Source organism: Neopelma chrysocephalum, unplaced genomic scaffold, assembly GCF_003984885.1.
Source record: "Neopelma chrysocephalum unplaced genomic scaffold, ASM398488v2 Primary Assembly neopelma1_159, whole genome shotgun sequence".
Lineage (NCBI taxonomy): Eukaryota > Metazoa > Chordata > Aves > Passeriformes > Pipridae > Neopelma > Neopelma chrysocephalum.
The window spans coordinates 860221-881082 of NW_020897821.1; the positions used below are offsets into that span (position 1 = coordinate 860221).

The 20862-nt window shown below is 42.9% G+C and overlaps 1 protein-coding gene across 3 annotated transcripts in view; it reads left to right on the forward strand.

The window, feature by feature from the left end:
- PEPD (peptidase D) overlaps nucleotides 1-20862 on the forward strand; it is a 145049-nt gene that overhangs the window by 119047 nt on the left and 5140 nt on the right. For all 3 annotated transcript variants that reach the window (XM_027701541.1, XM_027701543.1, XM_027701542.1), the window contains 2 exons: nucleotides 6702-6886; nucleotides 17657-17848. In XM_027701541.1, coding sequence (XP_027557342.1) covers nucleotides 6702-6886; nucleotides 17657-17848 — 377 coding nt within the window. The remainder of the gene's footprint in view (nucleotides 1-6701; nucleotides 6887-17656; nucleotides 17849-20862) is intronic.

The following is a 20862-nucleotide window of genomic DNA, read 5'->3' on the forward strand; positions in this document are numbered from 1 at the left end:
CTATTCATATTGCTTTTCTTCATGTCTCCATGTGGCAGACTGTTATCCTGATGTTGCCTCTGATGTGTGATAGCTCATCTTGTGCAGGGTTTATAATAGGCAGAATAGATTTACTGCTGAAAAGTTCCACCATACTGATGCAAAAGAAATGTCATGGTGCAACTGAATAGCACAGTGCTGTTCAGCCCTTTGAAAAAGAGGTCCGAGTTTCAGAGGTGATGGGGAGTAATCTCTGTTTCCCTTCAGTAGCTCTCACTCCTGCCAGGAGTCCAACATCTTGCTGAGGAATAGAGAAATGGCTTTTGAAGGAGTCCATCCTGGTCTGGAGCTGTGGCACTGGGATTCAAGGCACAGGGCAGGGTCAGGTCTGGTAATCCCTGCAGTCAGAACTGGGGGTATTTGTGGGTGTGACACAGCAGCAAATTCCCATCCTTTTGGGATGGGAAAGTTAACAGGCTCTTCTCATCATATGGTAGCCAGTTGAGGCCATGCCAGAGCTGTAAAATACAGTCTAAAATTGTGTCCCTGAGTTAGGCATCCATGCAGCCATCTAAGGCTGACCCCAGGAGGCTACAGGTAGTTATCTACACAGCATATGAAGCTTTGAACTGCTCCACTGTTGCCCAAACTGTGCCAGTGTTTGAACACAGCATTTGGGTTTCTTGTGCCATGGCAGAGTTGCCTTACTTGGTGCTGCAAGAAACCAAGCTCAAAGACTGAGCAACTACTGAATATTTCCTTTAGTGGGCCAAAAGGAAAGCATGAAAATCACAAATGTTTCTCTAGCACCCAAGTGAAGAGGGAAGAAATAATTGTTTTTAGTATTTAAATGTTGGTTTGGTTTGTTTTTTAAACTGGGTTTGATTGGAATTTTTAAAGACCTATTGTTTTATGTCTGATATGGTCACTGCCAGTTGGCAGATTTTAATCTGTTCCAGTGGGTTGCTGGCTGGACTGGGATTGTGTGTTCTGTCTGCATTTCAGTGGCACTGCCAGGGGACATTGGGCCTTTTGCCCTTGTCTGTGGACACTCAGAAATTAAATGTAACTTAACCTTAGCACAATTTGGGGAGAAGTTCCTACAACCTTGCCATACCCGCTTTTTAGTAAGATTGTGACATCTGTGCTGGCAAAAAAACCCCACCCCACAACAACAAAAAAACCCTGTTAAATCATTTGTGGTTTAATCATTGTCACATTACAACCACAAAGTACCCTAAGCAGTGGCCAAAAAAATCCTGTTAGGCCTTTTCATAGTACTTTCTGACCAAAGTGGCTAAATACCATGCAGTAATTTTAAATTACTTTTGTATGCTGTTTCTGCTTTATGTTCTCAAATGGCTTTTAATAAAACATCAGAAAATAATCACTGGAATGAAAATACCAGTAAGTTAACAGCAACTGAGGAGCAGTTTATAGTATGATGTGTTATAGCAACTCATCTTTTTAATTCTACTGCTTAAAAAGTTTTGGTATGTTTGTTAAAAGATAGGGGTGCTTTTGATTTCTGGTTTCACTAGAAGCATTTCTTTCTTTTTTGGGGGGTTGGAGGGGAAAAAATATCTTCTTCATTGATAGTGTGATCAAAGAGGTCACAGATTATTGCAGAGATCCTTATATGACATTTCTGAGTCCCTAGAACGTGGTGTTTTATCTGAAATTTTGTGAGTTTGGCAAACAGACAATTAGAGAGGAAATATTTTTAGGAAGTAAAACAATATTCATTTTATCTTTTTCTTTTCTGTCACAGTAGTATCTAGGAGTATCAATATCATTTGGGTTGATGGGAATAAATTCTAAAAAAAAACTCTTTCAGCAAATTTAATGCATTAAGTTTGCCATTTCTCAATATCTGCAACCCTCTGCTATACTGCTTGCATGGGGTCTGCAGACTCATAACCTCTGTGGTTTTATGTTTTCCGTGATCTTTTATGTTTCATTATCTCCACTGTCTGGTCGGTGCTGTGTCGTTCATTCACTATATATCTCAAGGAATCCCAAGTGCTTTGGTTGCTGTAAAAGGTGCTTTTTGCCCTGGTCTCTTGCCCAAGCCTGTGCAGGTAACAAATCACAGCCCCCTGAGCCGTGGTAACTGAGCTGTGCTGGGGAGCCACTGGCTGCCTCAGTGACCTGTATTACCCACTATCTCATTTGGCAGAGAATTAAGAAGGGAGCAGACACCTCATCAGCAGATTTTCCTGAGTACAGACTCTTTTTGGTACGAGCTGTCAAAGTCCAAGGACCCTCCAATCTAGCTTTTTAAACCTCATCTGTCAGTGGACTTATAATTGGTTTATAAATTGGCCTAAAGATAATAATGGAACTAACCTTTTTACACAAAAAGCACATCTGCAACTGTCATAAACGTTTTTACACAAAAAGCATGTCTGCAACTATGCTAAACTTCACCAAAGCTTAAAAATAATAGTCCTGAATAGTATATGAGTAAAACATCCCAGTGAGTGATTGGTGGTGGGATGTTAGTGCTGGCTGGTGTTGCAAAAGTCAGCTACTGCAGTAACTCACATCACTGATGCTACAGTAACTTGTTTGGAAGTTGTTTTGTTGTGGGTTTTAGTTGTTTTTTAGCTGCTTTTTCTCCCTACAAGAATGCTGATATGGTGTTTGACTTCTGCTGCATCAGCTTGCACAGAGCTCCCCACCGGACCACCAGCAATCCAGAAACTGAAGTGCCTGCACATCAAGCAGCCCCCATGTATTGAGGATTCTTGGTACAAAATGATGTTCATTCAGCATTGTTTAGCTGGTGTGTTTTTCTTCACATCTGCAAGTCTGCAGTCTGTCGGGCAGATTGTTCCCTGGCTGCCCACACAGAGCCTCTTCTGTTATTGTTTCCTTGAACATGCCAAAGCTTTCCACACATGGATGTGTGCACAGACATCCCAGCACAACGAAGGTGTCTCTGGGCTCTGACAGAGGGACTCACATACTCTTACTGCAGGACCCTGTGGCACGTCCAGACTGTTGAATTGCACTTCATGTGAGAGTACCAAAAAGTTCTGTTCATTACTTTCCTAATCCAGTTATCAACTTGATCAAGCTATCAACCCTGGTAGTTAATTTTTCCTCCTTTCTCCACGTTTTGCAATGATTGGAAGTTCAGTGTCTACAAAGGAAAATTAGATTAGCAGAACTTAAGGACTTCTGCCCTTAAAGTTGACTAAATGACACTTGGGTGCAGACATGCCAGTCCATCTCTGAGACAGCTGGGCTTGCACAAGCCATTGTATTATAAGGATTCCCATTGCCAGATAAAACTAATACAATTTTAGAATTAAAATAACTTTTTAAGAAGAAGAATAACTTTTTAAAAGAGTCATATATTTCTGTTTATATTAAATGTATACAACATATTCATTTACTTTTGTATAAAATGGACTAAGAGATCTTTCTTGAATTGTGGTGGCTCCCTGTTTTCAGTAAATTTTGTTTTATGCTTTTAACTAATTGTCTTACTACTGTAAAGTAGTTCTTTCTCTTCAGAAAGTTAATGTTTTTAAGATTGTAAGGGTAGTAGGAAATATTTGAAGATTCACATTTGGATCCTCTTTCTTTGTCAATTTGCCTATTTGAAAAAAGAGGGGAAAGCCTGTTTATACCTTATTGTTAAAGTTTATTTGTAGCATGATGGGAATCCTCTCATATCAAACAAGACAAGGTTATGACCATTTTTTAAGTGAAGACCAGAAAAGTCACTCCACTTAATTCACTGTCTCTAGTCAACTCAAAAATGTCCTTATGTTTTGTCTTAGCACACAAGTAATTGTCTGTATGAGTGTATTATACAGGGCTTGTAGGTTAAGTGTCTTGGAGGGGGGTGGCCTAATACTACCACACCATAGTCATAATTGAATAAAACGTGGAGCCAGACAATAGAATATAAATTCAATCTATCTCTAAACTTTGCTTTTTAATTAAGACTATTCGAGCACCTATTTATTTGTAAACCAAGATTTCTGTCATTTAGTGGGTGCCTCCAGCAGAAGCTTAATTTCCCTCTGCCCAGAGCTGCCCTGGTGCCATCTGCAGCTCCTGCAGCATTCAGGAGAGAGCTGGAGCTCACATGCTTCCCATCTCCAGCAGAAGGGATGGCACTGGCAGGGTGGTGGCAGAGTGGTCCAGAGCCGTTCTGCTGGGCTCTGTCTGAGGCACTGCCCTGGTTCCAAGCTGCAGATTTTCCATCCAACCTCAGTATTTATTTCTCAGTAGAGCTTTTTGTTGTCTTCAGTCTCTAGTGGAACAGATAACATATGAAAGCCAAGACAGATGGGGAATGCAGAGCTCTGGGCAGGGAGGGGAAATAGTTACACTTCATGTCAGTGAGAAAGAAAGAAAGAGGTAAAGGCGAGGGAAGAAGGGGCTCTGATGGATTTGTTCAGTGCCCAGAAATATTCGGGATTTACAGCCATGGCTGTCTGTTCAGTTAGAGCAGTAGCATCATTCATTTGCTCTGTTAAACATCTGCAGACAAATGGATATGTGGTTTTGCTGGTTTTATTTCTGATCAGTTTGATTTTTTATCTCTTCCTAAGTTTGACAGAGGTGGCTCTGTCTCTTTAAGTGGAGTCTGTGGGTTTGGACTGAGACCAACAGCACCAGCAGAGCTGCAGAGGGGAGCTGTGCTGCAAACAACAGGCACCTCATGTCCAGTTTTCTCAGGCACCTCATCTTAACTTGATTCAGAGCATCCGGGGTATGGTTGTGTTTTGTCTTACAGCCATGGAGTTCTGACCTTCATTTATATCAAGAGAAGATGAGGCTTCAAATAGTTGACCAGGGTCAGACATTACATGTGGCTTTGCAGTTATGGGGATGAAAATAGATGACTTGTAGTAATACTCAGCTAAGATATCATGGGAGAGAGCTCAAAAGAGCATCTAGTGTCCTCAGAAAGGAGATTAAAGAGTTTTAGAGCAGTTAGAGTTGACTGCAAAGTGCAGAAGCTGAACTTGGACTTAGACACAGAAATTCTGTATTCTCACAGCTATAAAATAAACAGGAAAGCAACTGTGATTCACTAATACTTCCAGTGTGATATCCGTGATATTGATGTGATAGATTGTAATGATTTCAATTTATCATACAGTAGATTGGAGCCTAATGTGAGAGAGCTATGATTTCAATTTATCATACAATAGATTGAAGCTTAATGTAGAGAGTTGTGAAGCATAGGTGAATCTAGGGAGGCAAAAATTACAATGCAATCAAACATTCAGAAAGATAAATTATTGTAAAATATAGTTACGTTGAACACGGTTGTCAAAGAACAACTGGTTCTAGTTGTATTGGTTCTTACTAAGTGAAAAATCTAAATTCCTTTCTAAAGTAGGAATCCACAGAAATAGCACATTTTGGACAGGAAGCCCGCACACATTTCGTGGGTGAGCATCACTCGCTTTGGGCACTGTTGGCTTTTGTGACGAGGCAGCACTCGGGGGTTTGTGCAGCACATTGTGCCTGTCCCTCTGCCTTGTGGCCTTGCTTGGCAGGACGAGCCTGCAGGCAGCAGGCTAAAGGTTTGTTCCCTGAGCAGTGTGATGGGGAAAGGAGGCTGCCCCTGCCTGACACACAGAGCTGGTTCCCAGCCAGCGTAAAGGTGCGTCGGGGTGGACGGTGCGCGAGGCAGAGCAGCCACGTGCTGGCCAGTTTGGTTCTGATCTTCATATCAGAGCCACAGCAGACAGCTGAATGTTATTTAAGCACTCCCATAGGATGATTTCATTTCAGGCTTTGAAGCCTCAGTACTTTCAGCAGAAAGTGCTAATGTAATTAAGATATGACATTCACGTTCACGAGACCCCAGAGCTGCGCGTTTAACTGGATTAAAGCAAATGGAACTTGATGGCGGTTTGGCTTTAAAAATTGCTCATTTCTTATTTGTTTAATCATGCCAAAATTGAACAGGGAAAATATTCTTCTACTGTACCTTAGCCCTAGTTGTCTTGACTCTGCAACTGATGATGACTCAAAGCCATGGTGAACTAATTAAGACAGCACTGTGTTACTAACAAAAGAGCTGCTTTCTTCCTCCCTCCTCCCCCCAGCAGTTTGTCAAACAAAATTGTATCCTATACCAAATAATAGCAATCTAATGTATCCTGGCACTCTGTCTCTAGTCAACCAACAGTATTTTGTAATGCTGTTTTAGTACATGTATTAGAGGATTTGTGTTTTACGCAGCCCATTAACACAAGGGAATCATTAATTTCTGGAGCGTGTCTTTGCCAGGAAGATGTGGGCTTTAGATCTTCAGCGTGCATAGAAAAGTACTGTCCACCTCAAATGTTCTAAAGTAGTATGATCATTATTGAAAATAATGGCATAGTAATATTTTATGCTCTGCTTTTTAAATAACTGCATTCTACACTTAACATTCTTATAGAAGACTCACTGATGCATTTACATCTGTATATACATGCTTAGATACAGTCTCTTAATATTATTTTGTGTGGGTCTGGATTATGAGGTGCTGCTGTTTCTCCCATTTGTAGTTTTCTGCACTTTGCAGGCGTGTTAAAATAGCTTTGTCTTGTTCAAAGTATTTTTGTGCTAATGTGGTTGCTCCTTCCACCTTTGTTTTTTTATATAAACAAAGGGCACGTGTCACGTCTGTTTTTTGAAAGCCGTCGTTCAAAACTTGCAGCAATCGTTAACTCAGCTGCTGGTTTCTGCTCTCCAAGGGGTCTCCTGGCCTGACATGCACCGTCTGGCTGACAGAGTCCATCTGGAGGAGCTGACCAGAATTGGCATTCTGCAAGGCAACGTAGATGACATGGTGAAGGTTCATCTGGGTGCAATATTTATGCCACACGGGCTTGGACACCTACTTGGAATCGACGTGCATGACGTTGGAGGCTACCCAGAGGTTAGTGTTGGTCCCTTCTCAACTCCCCTGCAGATCATCCCCTCTCAATCCAATCAGCATTTCTTGTTCTCTGTGCGTGGTTACCTCGTTTCATCTTCTCAGGGGTGGAGCAAATGCACATTTAAGTGTCTCTTTTTTTTTAGGTGTGGTATTTTATGCAGTTTACTTTGAGGAAATCTATTAATCCATTAGAACATAAATTGTTTGTGGGGAGAAGTGAACTGATGCTGCCCTTTGGGCATTCTTAATCTGTCCAGTTCCTACATACATAGTGTTGTTGCTCTGTGAGTCAGTGGTACTATTCTGGTGTACTCTGGGCCATGGCAGAGCATCTCAGGCTACCTGAGACCTGTAGCAAGACTCACTTGCTCCATTCCAGATGTGAGACAGCTGCAGGAGCCCACTGCTGCACCTGGGCAGTAAATCCTGATGGCTCTGTGATATGGAAACAAGCTGGCTCATATCCCTGTCTTGAACTTTGATATACAGTGTCAGCACAGACACCACTGTAGATTAATTGTCCTGGGATGAGAACAGAAAGAAGAAAAATCCCTCAAGTCTTCCAGTCTTTGCAAATATGAAAGCTTAAGTTCTTGTATTCTGAGTTCCTGCAGAAAGCACAGAATGATTTTCCCTTGAATTAACTTGGTGATTCACGACTGCGATCCGAAAGCAGAATAGGTAAAATTCTGTAACCAATTAATGGCAATATGTTTGCAATGATAACCAAAGCAATAAAATCTCTAAGGGGATTTGAACTTAAGGTTTCAATAAAGAAAGGAAGTTTACAGCAGCTTCAGAAATATTTCAGGAGGATTTTCTGAGTGTTATTTGAGGCTAACTGTTTAAGGGTTTTCAGTAGTTCAGTACAAAATGAATCATTTGTCTTCTCTCATATGTAAGCTGTTCTTTTACAAGAAACTGCAAAAGAAACTAAGAACTTTATAGGTGAGGTTTAAGCATATTTTGGAGCTTGTTCATGTTGGGGGAAGAGCTGCTCTCCTTGGTTCACTTGCAGGCAGGGGAGAAACAGCATTAAATACTTGAGGGTACACATTATGTTCACAATATAATTATTGTTGAGACACAATATTGTGATAACGATGTATTAGCACCAGCTAATAAATTTACATCTAATACAAATGAAACAAAAATCAAAAGCAGCCCTATTCTGATTTGAAGGTTTCTGCACTTGCAGATGAAGGGTGGATGTTTGCCCCTCTGTCCTTCCCAGGTGCATTCTCTCTGTACAAATAGAGACATTCAACAGAGACTCTCCAAACAGAGACTCTCCAAGGACTGGGATTCCTTGGAGAGTTCATGGACTTAAAAATCCAGGACCCTGCTGTCGCACATCTTTGCTTGGGTTGTTTTCACTTGTGTTGTCCACCCTTTCTGAATTTGGTGGACTAAAACCACTGGAGCACATGCTCAAGACTCGGTAGGGTAAAGAGGTAACTAAATTTTAGGAACGAGGGAGAAGAGCTCTGAGAGTGCAAAGTTACTGTGCTTGGTTTTTATGTAAAAACTGTATGTTTTGAGGGTTAGAGAAGCACCTTAATGTCAAGGGAGATTTCTAGAACTGATTTTGTGTGAGTCTAGTGCAGTGGACCCTGTACACCTTCCATCTCTCAGCAGATTTCAGGAGTGCAGTAGACAAGCTATAGAATCATTTTTTGAAACTAATTTTTATTTTCATACGACTGAATTTATAATTGTAAATTATCTGGTACATCATTTTGGGGTGTATTAAATTTAAGGGTGTTTTTTTGAGAGCAGACTGATAAATCCACAGTTTTGAAAGAGCAACCTGTTGCAGATAAAAATGCATATAGGAATTGGATTGTCAAATGAATTAGGCTCTCCAGTTTCATACTTACTGTATGTAAAAGTGACCAAGCTCTGTGAAGAATTTTATACCTGCGAATATTAAAATTATTTCTTACATTAAGAACGTTTGCATGGCTAATTTGCTTTCAAAATTTAATCCTAAATAGCAAATTTTTTGACTATGAAGGAAGCATATATAAAAGCGCACGAGTGAGTAGCTAATGTTCTTTATTTGCATGTAAATGTGCACAGAGATGGGTGTGTGGCATCACCTTAGTTTGAAAAATTATGAATTCTGGGTTCTGCAGCATTAATTTCACCTCTGTTAGACCCGTCACTTGTGTCTGACCCAAAGCATGAGGCACTTTGTGTTGGGCTGTTTGTCTGAGGTGAGCGTTGGAGCACCTGGGGGTGGAAAACACCCACCAGAAGCCTGGTGATGGGCTGAGCTTCACTGGGCTCCTCTGGGCCTGAGGGCCTTATGGGGGGCAAGGAGGGACCGTGGGGCTCAGGGGACAATAAATCCAAACGTGGGCACCTGGGCACCTTCCGTGCGGGTGTGAGACGTGTCTGTGCTGGAAGGGAGAAGGTTTGTTATCCAGGCCTCCTTGTCTCATGAGAAAACACATTTTGAAGGCATCTAGTACACTATGGAGTGGTTTGTGATGCATTTTAAATGTCTACCAGCTAGTGAGGTCTTCACAAGGAATTTCATAAAGCCATTTTGGTGTTTATTGTGCACTGAGCCCATGCCTGTAGTATCATGCTCTTTTTTTCTAGCTGGTTAAAAAGCAACTTCTTTGCTTTTGGCCGAGGGAATTTCTGGGAGTATTACAAAGGATTTTTTAAAAATAAAAACTTTCCAAGTGGATATTATTCCATTATTTTTTCCTCAAGTGTAAACAGTTACATTTGAAATAATACAATAAACGTTAATTTCCTAATTTTTATCCGTCACAAAGTTTTGTGTGTTCCAAAAAAACTATTTCCAGACATTGTTAGCTTAGATTAGTTATTCATTGGTAGCCAAAGATTTCTTTTTTCAAAATTGGCAATAATAAGTTTTCATCTTTTCCAGTAAGCTGCTTTCACATGCAGCATTGAACAACCACTTTCTTCCCCTTTGACAAACACTGTAAAATGCTTGCAGATTTTCTGCAAGAGAGCATACTCTAGGATATTAGAAAATATAACATTTCCCTTCCTTTTTTTTGTGTTTGTTTTGGTTTGTTTTTGCTGTGATAAAGAATAATCGGTTTTGGCCAGAAATAAACGTGTCTTGGTAACTCTTATTTTAGAACAAGATGTTCGAAATAGTATAACTGCCAGTGTTTCCCCATTGAAAGATTTAAGTGAAGGTCTTGGTTTTCAGAAGTGCTCAGCAGCCAAGGGCTCCTCAGGGAATCTCATCTCCCACGTGTGCCCTGGAATTCCTCGCAGGGAGAGGGAGCGTCGAGCGCTCCTTTGAAAATCCATCTGCCTCTTCTGAGGGCCTGACTGCAGCTCGAGCAGCTCTGAAAATCCAGCCCCAGTGGTACTAATCACTTCAGAAAACCTGGCCCTCAGTCAGGCAGAGCTTCAAAGGGTGAAAACCCCACTGGGCCGAGCTTCAGCTCTAAAATTTAATCATGGAGATGGTTTTCTCACATTCTTTCAGTTGTTTCTGGGTAAATTCGATATGGGATATAAATGAGGGTTTGTGCCTGTTGCAATGGAGGAACTGTGGTAGGTGATCCCAAATTTTCAGACCCTGGGGTAGATGGGGCTGAAGTTTTCATTTAAATCTAGGTTCTGTGTCTCTAGGTGCTTGAGTTGATTCAATTTCATGTTATATTAATTGACTGTAAGGCTCTAAAGAATGCTAAGTACATTTGATGACTTTCTATAATAATAAGCCAGTTAATTTAAGTTAGGTTAATAACTACTGTGATTTTAGCATCTTATGAATTAAGAGTTTCATTTTGTTTTGGTTTTTTTTTAAATTATAAGATTTACCTTAGTTTAAATTTTTAATTCCATTTTCATGGAAAGGTGATCTTTTCTTTGCTCTTCTGCATCAACAAATTAGGGTTAGAGGTTTTTTTTGGAGTTGTCCATGTGCTTCCATCTCTGTGCATGCTGGGGGAACATCCCTGCTACTCAGAGGGGTGCACAAGCTGTGTCTGGCTTTAACAGAAAGCTTGCTCCCAGGTCCCAGATGACTGTCTGGGGATTTAGGTCACCAAACCTACTAGAGAATACAGGAATAATCTTGTTCCCTTTCTTGTTCTGGCAAAAATTATTTTCCTTATGTATCCTACTTTATGCTGAAGCAGAAGATTTCATTTTTTTGTGGTTAGCATTGCAAATGATGCATTAATGTTTTTTCCTTTAAGAAGCAGAGGATGAGGTGAATTTACCAAGAAGCCTAAAGCTGTTATGTAGGGCCCCAGTGATGCAAATTGCTTCACTTGGCCATAACCTTGCAAAGCCTTGCTCCAGCTTTGTGTACCCAGGACCTGCAAACCTGAAACAGCCTGTATGGGAGGCACTTAGATGAGCAAAGAGTAAAAGGGCCTTTCACTGATTTTAACTTTAGGTTTTGTTCTTGCAAGCAACTGTACACCTTGAGAAAAGATTAGGTGAAAAAAGCCGTGCTGCTTCTGCTTCATGGAGTCCCCTTGCATCACTTCGTTTTTGGTTTTTTGAATTCCTGCACAGCAGAGACACGGGGTTGTGAGGGCCACTGAGCAGGCAGCGTGCAGGAAGGAAACAGGTGGGGGAAAACTCTCAGTTCTGCAGCATTTCCATGCAGGGCACCACTGAAATCCATAGTGCTCATTGTTACCTGCTGGGTCAAACACCAGCCAGGAGGGTTTCCCACAGGCTGGGATTCTTCTGGGAGGTTTAAACCCCTCCCAGAGTTAGACAGATCTTCTTACCCTGCTGTGGCTTCTTACTTGTGTTCAGAAAAGTTGTGATCAGTTCCCAGCAGCTTTTCCCTGTGAGGGCAGTGCTGGAGTTTGGGTGCTTCTGGAAACTTAGAGCCTGAGCAGAGGCAGAGGAGGAGGGAGGGCTCAGGTCCTGTCAGTGCAGTACCAAGGTGCAGACACGCTCCATCAAACCAGAGCTTCCCTACTCTGCTGAGAAAGAGTCATTGCACTTGGGGTTTTTAGTTGCTTGGTTTGTGTTTCATTAGTTCTGATTAATTTTCTTCCGATGGAGATACTTGCTTATGTTTCTTCGACTCTTTGAGGTTCGTTGCAAAAGACTTTGTGTGCTAACAGAGTTTTTATCTGAATATATTTTGTCCAAATATTTCTGAAAATTTAGCAGCAAATAATGGAGCTTGTGTGTTTCTGAACAATTCATTCTAGGTGCAGTAGGAGAGAAAAAACAAGACAGTAGAGTTCTGCTTTCAATTACATGTAAAAGTAAGGTATCATTGGTATACTTGAGGTTTTTTGCTGTGCAATTTTTGCTAATATTGGTATTTATCACAAAAGATAAAGCCCTTTCATTTAAGACAGTCATCTCTGTATGCTTTCTGTGTGTCACAAGAAAACCTGTCCATTAGATTTTAAATGGTGCTTGTCATTGGTCTTGTTCTAAAATAGTGTTGTTGGTAGTTTTTGCAATTCTTTATCTCGTTTCTTATGAATTTTCTAAATATTCTCCTCATCTTCCAGGTTTATTTTGTAGTTGTCAACTTGATGATTTTTACTATTTGCTATACTTTGTTTTCCTCACACTTAGGTCTTAAGAAATTAAGAGAAAAAATATTTATTATTTCCATTATGATAGCACTGGAGCTTGGTGACATCTGAAAGCAAAAATTACATGGGAAGTTATGCTCAGAGCCACAATGATGGACTGAAGTTCAGCTCCATCTGAATCATCAGGCAGCAGTGCCTCAAATAAGTGGCAGGTGACTTTTCCTCATTCCCTGCAATAACAGGAAAATTATTAGGCAACCTGATAATATACCAAGGAAAAGAAGAAAACATTTCAAGTAAAATCGCCGGTTAAACATCGTGTGCCCTCTATTCCCCCACTATTAACTTTGAGCTGTGTCCCAAAAGCTCCAGCTGGTAATTAGATTCTCCTGCAGAAGTGGAAGCTTTGACTTGCAAATGCTACAAGTGATATGTGGTGCTTGGGGCATATTCTGGAACCTGCTGCTGATTTCAAAGGCAGGAGTGACAGCAGTTCCTTCAGGTGACTACAGGCAGCTCAGGCTGCTGGGGAAAAGTGGGATAGATTGAATAAACTAATCTTCATTAGTAACACTCAGCAAGTGAAACAAGGGCTTAGAGAGAAGGGACCAGGAGACAAGTGAAATGGAATTTGGGACTTTTATTTTATTAGCTGCACGCAGCTCCGTTCCTTTTGCAGCAAATGAGCTAATTAGAAGTTGGGGACGTGCACAGGGAGAATAGGGAGGAGTGGAAGAGCTGAGATTTCACTTCGGTGTTCATTTCATATTATCCAAGTGTAATCTTAGCATGCTGATTAATTTAAATACTTGATTGCAACTTAGCTTGGTAAAGTGGTTAGGACTTCATTGTATACTGGATGTATTCCAGCTGGCACAGTCTGTTTGTCAGGCTCTAAAAGTTCTGTGATGATTTAACTGGAAAAAAGTACCAGAAACTAGTTTGTGTCTCCACCTGAGTCTTTTACTGTGGGTCAGTATTTGAGTAGCTCTGGTGTTGTCTGCTGTGGCTGCCACTGCCTGGCTTGAGGAAACTTCTGGGTGGTGGTTCTGGGGGGGAAGGTGCCCTTGCATCTCTGTGCTCGTGCATCTCTTGGTAGTGTCATGGCCCTGTGCGTGACGAGCAGCCAGCACAGGGACATCACCTGTGCTTTTATTCTGTCCTGGTCCAAAGAAAAACCCAAGATCAGGCCCACTCAGGAGGGCCTGGAGCTCTCTCTGCCTCTGATGGCTTTGCCTGGTAGCCAGTGTCTGTGGAACAAGATCCAGTGTGATACACATTGCAGTTTTTCCGTGCAAAAAGCAATATATACCTCCATTAACCACTAGGTTGCTTAGGAGCAGTTCATCCTTATACTCAGAATAAGGAGTAATTCAGCCTTACACTGAGATATTCTGGGAATATTGCAAATTTTAGCCTTCCATGGCCATTTTTCTGGGGGATAGGCGGATACTTCCTAATTCCCTGCTTATTCCAAAAATAGATCTATATTTTATATTACTCTACACTTAATTTGAACTTTTATTTTGCTTACATAGTAATGAAATCAGTTTACATAATAATTCTCTTGTTCCCTTGACGCTCCTTATTGCCTAGACATGCTGTTTTTTGTTACCTTAGATGAACCATTAATTGGAATCTAATGTTCTTGGCAGGACTACAGTCACAAATGACAGTGTCATACATCTGTGCTTACTGGGGAGGAGTGTCTCAATTTTAAAATGTGAGCAGTACCTCCAAATAAAATCCATCTTAGAAAACAATTTCAGATACAGTCTCTTGTTGCAATATACAGGAGAATAAATTTATTCAAAAAGTAATTTTCCCAGAATATAACTGGGAGTCTCTTTTTAGATGCCTAGGCATTAATATTTTCTAGACTATTCTCTATGTTTTTTGGGGGGACAAATTATCAGTTTATGCTTTCCTGTTGTGCAGCAGAGTCCTGCTCTGTGGCCAGGCCTCCAGGATATAATGGAAGCAGAAACAGAGACCCACACAGCTGCTGCTCCAGCACCCACATTTTTACTCCATTTCATCTGGCTACGAAACAACGTCGTGGTGATTGTTGAAAACAAAGCTTGTGCTGTTCAGCTGCGAAGTGTGGGGAAGTTTCCTCCTCACAAAGAAGAAAATCCATCAGTGGCAGAAGAGTCATGCTGATGGATGGCAGTGAGAGGTTTCCCCAGCTTTGCTCCCAATGGAGTTTGACTTGATGGAAAATAGCAGGTCTTGTTTCAGACCTGTCAGCTTCTGTTTGGGGGTTGTGGTGTTTCAGTCATTAAAAAAAAATTCTCACTTTTGTCCTACTTTTCCTAAACTGAAGCAGACTGAGAGGTGAGAACTGTCAGCCCCTGGAGCTGATTGGGCATGGTGGCTGCTGGGATGGTCATGAGTGCCCAGAGATCAGATGCCACGTGGGATGCTGAAGCCATAGTCTGATGTATGTTTTAGCCCAGCGTTGTTCTCAAAAGAAGGGATTTTGTCATCTCCCCAGCTTGGTCACTTCCCTGCTCTGCTTGTTCCCTGTGTCAGCTCATTTTGTCCTTCAGCCTCGCAGCAAATCAGGCTGGGGCTGTCCTCTGCTCAGAGTGTGAATGGCCACGAACAAGCCACAGCCAGCACCTGTGTCTCTCTTCACCCCTTTCCCACATCTCTTGGTGAACACCTTGCTAGGCCCTGTTAAAAGGGACTGTAGGTCTTCCTTGCCACAAGCCCACCCACCAGTGCCCTGCTTGCTCTTCAGCTTTGAAAAGCTGAGCAGTGTCACCCTTTCTCTGAAGGCCCACCAGAGATGCTTTCATGGCAGAGATGTAGCTGCTTCAGTACATGCAAGGTCCAAAAACCTGGAGATGAAACCAAGAGCTGACACCACCCAGAGTTGAGATGGGATGGGGGGAATATCAAAAAGTGTTCGTGAATTCCTTCCAGAGAAGTTAAAATTTTACTCTTGGGTGAGTGTTCAGGTGCCTTGGGGACCCTCCCTGTGTTGCTACAGCCTGGGGAGCCTGCAGCGCTGAGGCACATTTCCAAATGTGAGTCTGGGCATTGCTCCTGGGTTGTAGATGTGCTGTTGGCTTCTTGGAGGGTGTACTACCAGCAGGATCAGACTGGGAGCAGTCTGGACAAAATGCCTGTGTGATGCTTTAGTGGCTGAAGTGGGCATTGAGGCTTGATTGTCACACCTGGTGTTAAAGCATCATTTCTTTTAAGAAAAGGCGAAAAAATGTGGAGGCTGTGCCAGGGCTGCCTTCAGAGGATGTTTGCCATTGTTTTCCTCGCTGTGCATTCATCTTTCTAGCATCTGTCTTGGATTGACTGCCTTGGAAAAGGCATTTACCAGTAGAATTGAGGAGAAGTGGACTTAAAAGCCAAATATGGGTTGTTTGTTGTAAAGCAGCCGATAGATAGTTGGCAAGACACCAAAAGGTCCAGACACTAATCTAATTGTTTACAGCTCATGGAGAGATTAATCCACAAGATTGGATGCCCTCATTTCCTTTACGCGTTACAATGAATGTGTGAAATGCCAAACCCCATGGGGCAGCAGCAGAGAGAAAAATGGCTCCATTTCAAGTGCAGTTATTGTTTCAAGTTTTAGAAATATATTGATTTTCTGTGGGTTTTGATAAGAATATAAATGCAAAATGCCTTGCTTAATATCAGAGTATTCTGGTTTCCTAGGCTCAGTAAAAGAAAGTCATGTTTTCTCATTTTAGTGTAAAGTAGTGCTCTGCAAAGTCCAAATCAAACATATGACATAAAACATATTGAATACACAGTGAAAATGGGCAAACCTGTCTCCAAATGTCCAGGCTGGTTAGCTCTGAAAGTCTTGGCTGCTGTAAGATGCTGTTCATTGGAACAGAATAAGCTCTGCAAAGGGAAGAAAAGCAGTCCAGCATTGCTTGGGTGACCAGCAAGAATAAAGCCAACACTGCTGACGGGCTGTTGCAAGCAGTATTTCTGTAAAATGGGCTTTCTCTGAACTGAAAGTGTAACTCAAGAGCAAACAGTGCTGCAGGGCTGTATCCACTGTGAAGAGGGAATGATTCAGTAAGATGAAAGCGTGGGTAATCTGCAGGGTATGCTCTGGCCTCCCTCTGTGTCTGCGCTGGCGAGGCCCCGGCACCGAGGGCAGCGCTGGGCAGGGCACTTTGTCTGGGAGAAAGGGGACGGTTCATCCTCGTGATACCAGTCACGCTCCTGGTGATGCTGACAGCAGTCGCCCCTTCTGCCCACAAGGAAAATTACCGTGGCTTGGGCCAGAAGCAAGACTTGGGAAGGCCACATGGAGACCAGATAAATAACGCCGTGGTCCCTCTGACTCACTGGCCAAGGCAGGAAAGGTTTCATGAGCAGTGTGTGTGTTTGCAAACTGGTGGGCCCTGAGCTGTTTACGGCTCATCATGATATTTTGTTGGTGAAATTTTGCTACAGTTGCAAAGAATTTTCAAAAAGCTAATGGGACTGAGATATATTTATTCCGATGTTGCAATACCTGGCACATTTGAGGGAAGAAAATTAATATCCTTAACTAGTCTTTGCAGTGTTTCTAATTCCTTGACTAAGCACGTCCTCATATATCATTTTACTTTACCAGCTTTTGGGAAGAAGAGAATGTTTTGCTAGTCAGGGCTTGTTTTGACTTAGCTTTTAATAATACCAATCAGCACCATGTTGCCTGAAAGTCTGAATCTGACAAAAGTTTAGTTTTAAATGGGCTGCTTTTATGAGGTCATGTGTAGACTCATTGCTCCTGAATCAAGATCATAAATGTGTAATTTTAATAACATTCGGTGAGAATAAGTATTTGCATATCCTTGGAGAAATTCTTCTCTGCTGCATAGTTCAGCTGTTTCAGCCATGACGTGGCAGGGGCATTTCAAGATCTGCATGTCACTTAAAATACCATACTCTGCAAGGCAGGGTAGAGAAAGGAGTGGTACAAGTAATTATTTTTTCTTCATAGTGCAGTATTTCTCCCAAGGTAGAGAGTAACAGTACCATGTCAAAACCCAGGGTTTCTGTGGTGCAAAAAGCAGTTTGGGTGTTGAGTTGAAAGCTGGTTATTGCTCTGTGTGAAAGCTAAATGAGGACTAATGGGAGGGAGGTAATTGCATGGCTCAGTTTCAGTCCTTTGTGATTATTTCTTGTATTTTGTGTGCTACGGAGTGGTCAGCACGGGAGGGCTCCATGCTTGGCACGGGGTCCCCCATGTGTCAGCCCCGTGTGTCTCTCACAGGGCGTGGAGCGCATTGAGGAGCCGGGGCTGCGGAGCCTGCGCACGGCGCGGAGCCTGGAGCAGGGCATGGTGCTCACCATCGAGCCGGGCATCTACTTCATCGACCACCTCCTGGACCAGGCCCTGCGTGACCCAGCCCAGTCCTGCTTCATCAACAACGACGTCCTGCGGCGCTTCCGGGGCTTCGGCGGGGTGAGTAACCCGGAACCGGGTGTTCTTATTCATTGGCTTTCTCTCTGTCTGCCCTTACTATGTCCTTGAGGAGAAGTCTTTTGGAAGTTGTGATGTCTTGCACACAGGGCTGTTCCTGAAGCAGCACCTTGAGTCGTTTGGACCATTTGACTCTGCAGACACACTGGGTTTTTTCAGTCTAATTTTTAAATGCGATTTTGTACAAGTGATGTTTGATTGACAATAGACCCATATTGTCCCACTGACTGAAATACTCTCTGTCAGCACCATACAGTGACTTGCCAGGTGGGTGTTTTGTCTGATGTGTGAAATGTGTATTTTATGAAATACAAGGCTGAGATCTGTAGCCCAGAGTTGGCTTCCTTGATGGCAGAACAGTCCGGTGCTTCCTTCCAAGGCAGAAGAGCCTGATGCTGTTCAAGCTGGGGAAGCAGTAGATAAAAACAGCAATAATTGCTCTGGCTGGATTATTGACAGAAAGGCATGAAACTTGTGCCTGTAAAGCCTTCCTCATTTTTCAAAAGAACGGGCTGATGGTCTTCCCAAGCATCTGTGCTCGGGGTGACAGCTCAGGCAGCAGTGTGTGGGTCGAAGGATTGACCAGCTCAGGAGATGGAGGTGATCTGGGTGACCATTCCCAGATGCTGGGCAAGTAGAGGGGCCTTGTTTGTCCTTGCTCTCCAGGGCACATTTCCCATTCAAAGCCACCGCCCTCACAGAGCGCTCAGAAGTCACAGTGGCTTCCAGTGGGTTTTTATTTCAGCAGGGCAAGCCTTTGAACGGTGCCACATTGTTCTCTGGGCTTCTGTGTTCCTGCAAAGAGGAGATAGAGCAGGCAGCTGCCATGGCCCGTCCTCCTCGTGGCTCTTCTGCTAAGTCTCAGCACAGCTAACAATCACTGGCAGCAGCGGTGATTTTCTGGTATGAAAAGTCACTCATTAGGAATTGTCTGCTGCTGCCATTGACTAATTTATCACTGTACCCCAGCCATGAGAGGGTAATTGCTGCAGCACTTTGGTCTGAGCTGCCTTTGAAGCACCAGCCCCGAGAGCAGAGCTGTGTGTGCCATCCCCAGCAGTGTGAGCCAGCCGGGCTCCCGGGCAGCCCCCGTGATGTGTGTGCAGCCCCAGCACCTTACCCGTGCTGGTGCTTCACTCACTGCTGAGCTCTGGGACCTTATCTGTCTCTGTGTTGTTTCTTTATCACGACTTTCCAGCCAGCCAGCTGAGATACTGGTGAAGGAGAGGCAGCTGACTCTGCATTTCCCGACTGTGAGCACATTCTGTATGGCACCGCACGCTCAAGTGTGCTTTAAGGGAACACTGGACTGTGCTTGTGTAGGTTGACACCGCAATGCAAACAGGTTTTACTGTCTTTGCTTTCCTTGTAAACACTCTGTGGGGATTTTTCGGCGGTTGAATTGATTTCTGGTGAGTTTTCTGTGGAACTGCTCAGCAAAGCCCATGTTTTTCCCGGACCTGCTGGGAATGCCCACTGCAGCTTGGGGTGTGCCTGTGCCTCACCTGCTGCCTGTGGTTGCATTAAATAGGAGTAACAGCACAGGATCTCTTCTTTGGTAATAAATTGCTGGATCAGGCACTTTTGTTCCAGAGATTTCAAGCAAAGTCTAACTTTCTCCCCTGGTTTTTGCTTTGCTTCCTGTAATGATGACTTGTAAGGAGCGCTAGCCAACGAGCTTTGCTAAAAGGGGGAGCTGCCCAAAAACGATTGAGCAAAAATCTAAATCTCCAATCCCCCTGTGAACAATACATTTTACTTAGAGAGAAAAAAATAACAATACACACGTACCCTGAGCCAGATGTTGTCCCTTGATTTTGTCCAGGAGAAGAATGAAAATAAAATCTGAGACTGTAATACATCTGAATATTTCTGAATTCTACAAAAAAGATGAATTATAATGCAATCAAAATAAATTTGTCCATCTTTACAATTCTGACTTGATTCTGCATAAATAGAAGATGCAATTTGTGCTGTGTAGGCATGCTTAGTTATCTACATACTGTTCCATTCTAGGTTATCCAGAGGGAATGAATATCTCTCTCAAGAGCATGCCAGAAAGCTTGCTTTCTATGGGATTAAAAGAGATTTTGTGAAGCCCAGTGTTTTTACTGACAAATATTAATAGTACAAGGGTTAGTATTGGTGTCAATTCTAGCTAAAGAGCTCACTACAGCCAGTCCAACCTTCCTTCAAGTTTTAAAAAAATACATTCTACGAAAGGAAATAAGTAGTCCATTTCCCTCTGCAGAGCTCAGCACTAATTAAAATGTTCTTAATTTGGTTTAGTTTAATTCACTTCAAAAATGAACTTACATGCACCAAAGTAACACCACTGTAATTCTGAGTAAGACTGTCCACACAGGGCATTTGTGGATTTTAATGAATGCACCTTGAATTCATGTCTTTTTTGGGCTTTGGATAATTTTCTTGAGTGTGACAAGTCTCTGCATTGAGAAGCAAAGCTCTTGTGCCGTGCCAAAAAGGACAAGCCTGTAGCCATTTATTGTAATTCGTGCTGCCTGGTGTCAGCCATGAAGAGATTGTAAAAGCTGCAAGAGCAGGGAAGAGCGAGAGGGCGAGGTTCCCTCTGCTGCTCTGCACACGTGGGACAGGTCCACCCTGCTCATCCCTCAACACAGACACAGCCTTTGTGGCTGTCACTGCTGCTCAGGGACCTCCTGATCTGGGCTTTTACCAAACAAGCTGCTCTGGGTCAAATACAGACCCCTCTGGAGGCAGGCGAGCAGCTGTGCGGGGGATGGTGCCCTGTCTGAAGCCCCAAACTCTTTATTTGAGTTCAGTCCTTCCCAAATACCCTCAGCCAGTTTGGGGACGTTTCAGTCACGTGTACTCCAGTTCTCCATCTGCAAATCTGAGGCCCAGTTTGCTGAGGTGATACATCCTGTGGGGAAGGGCCTGTCCCAGGGCACCTCTGTCTGCCTGGGCGCTGCCCCAGCGAGCAGGGATGTGCAAACCCAGGGATGTGCAAACCC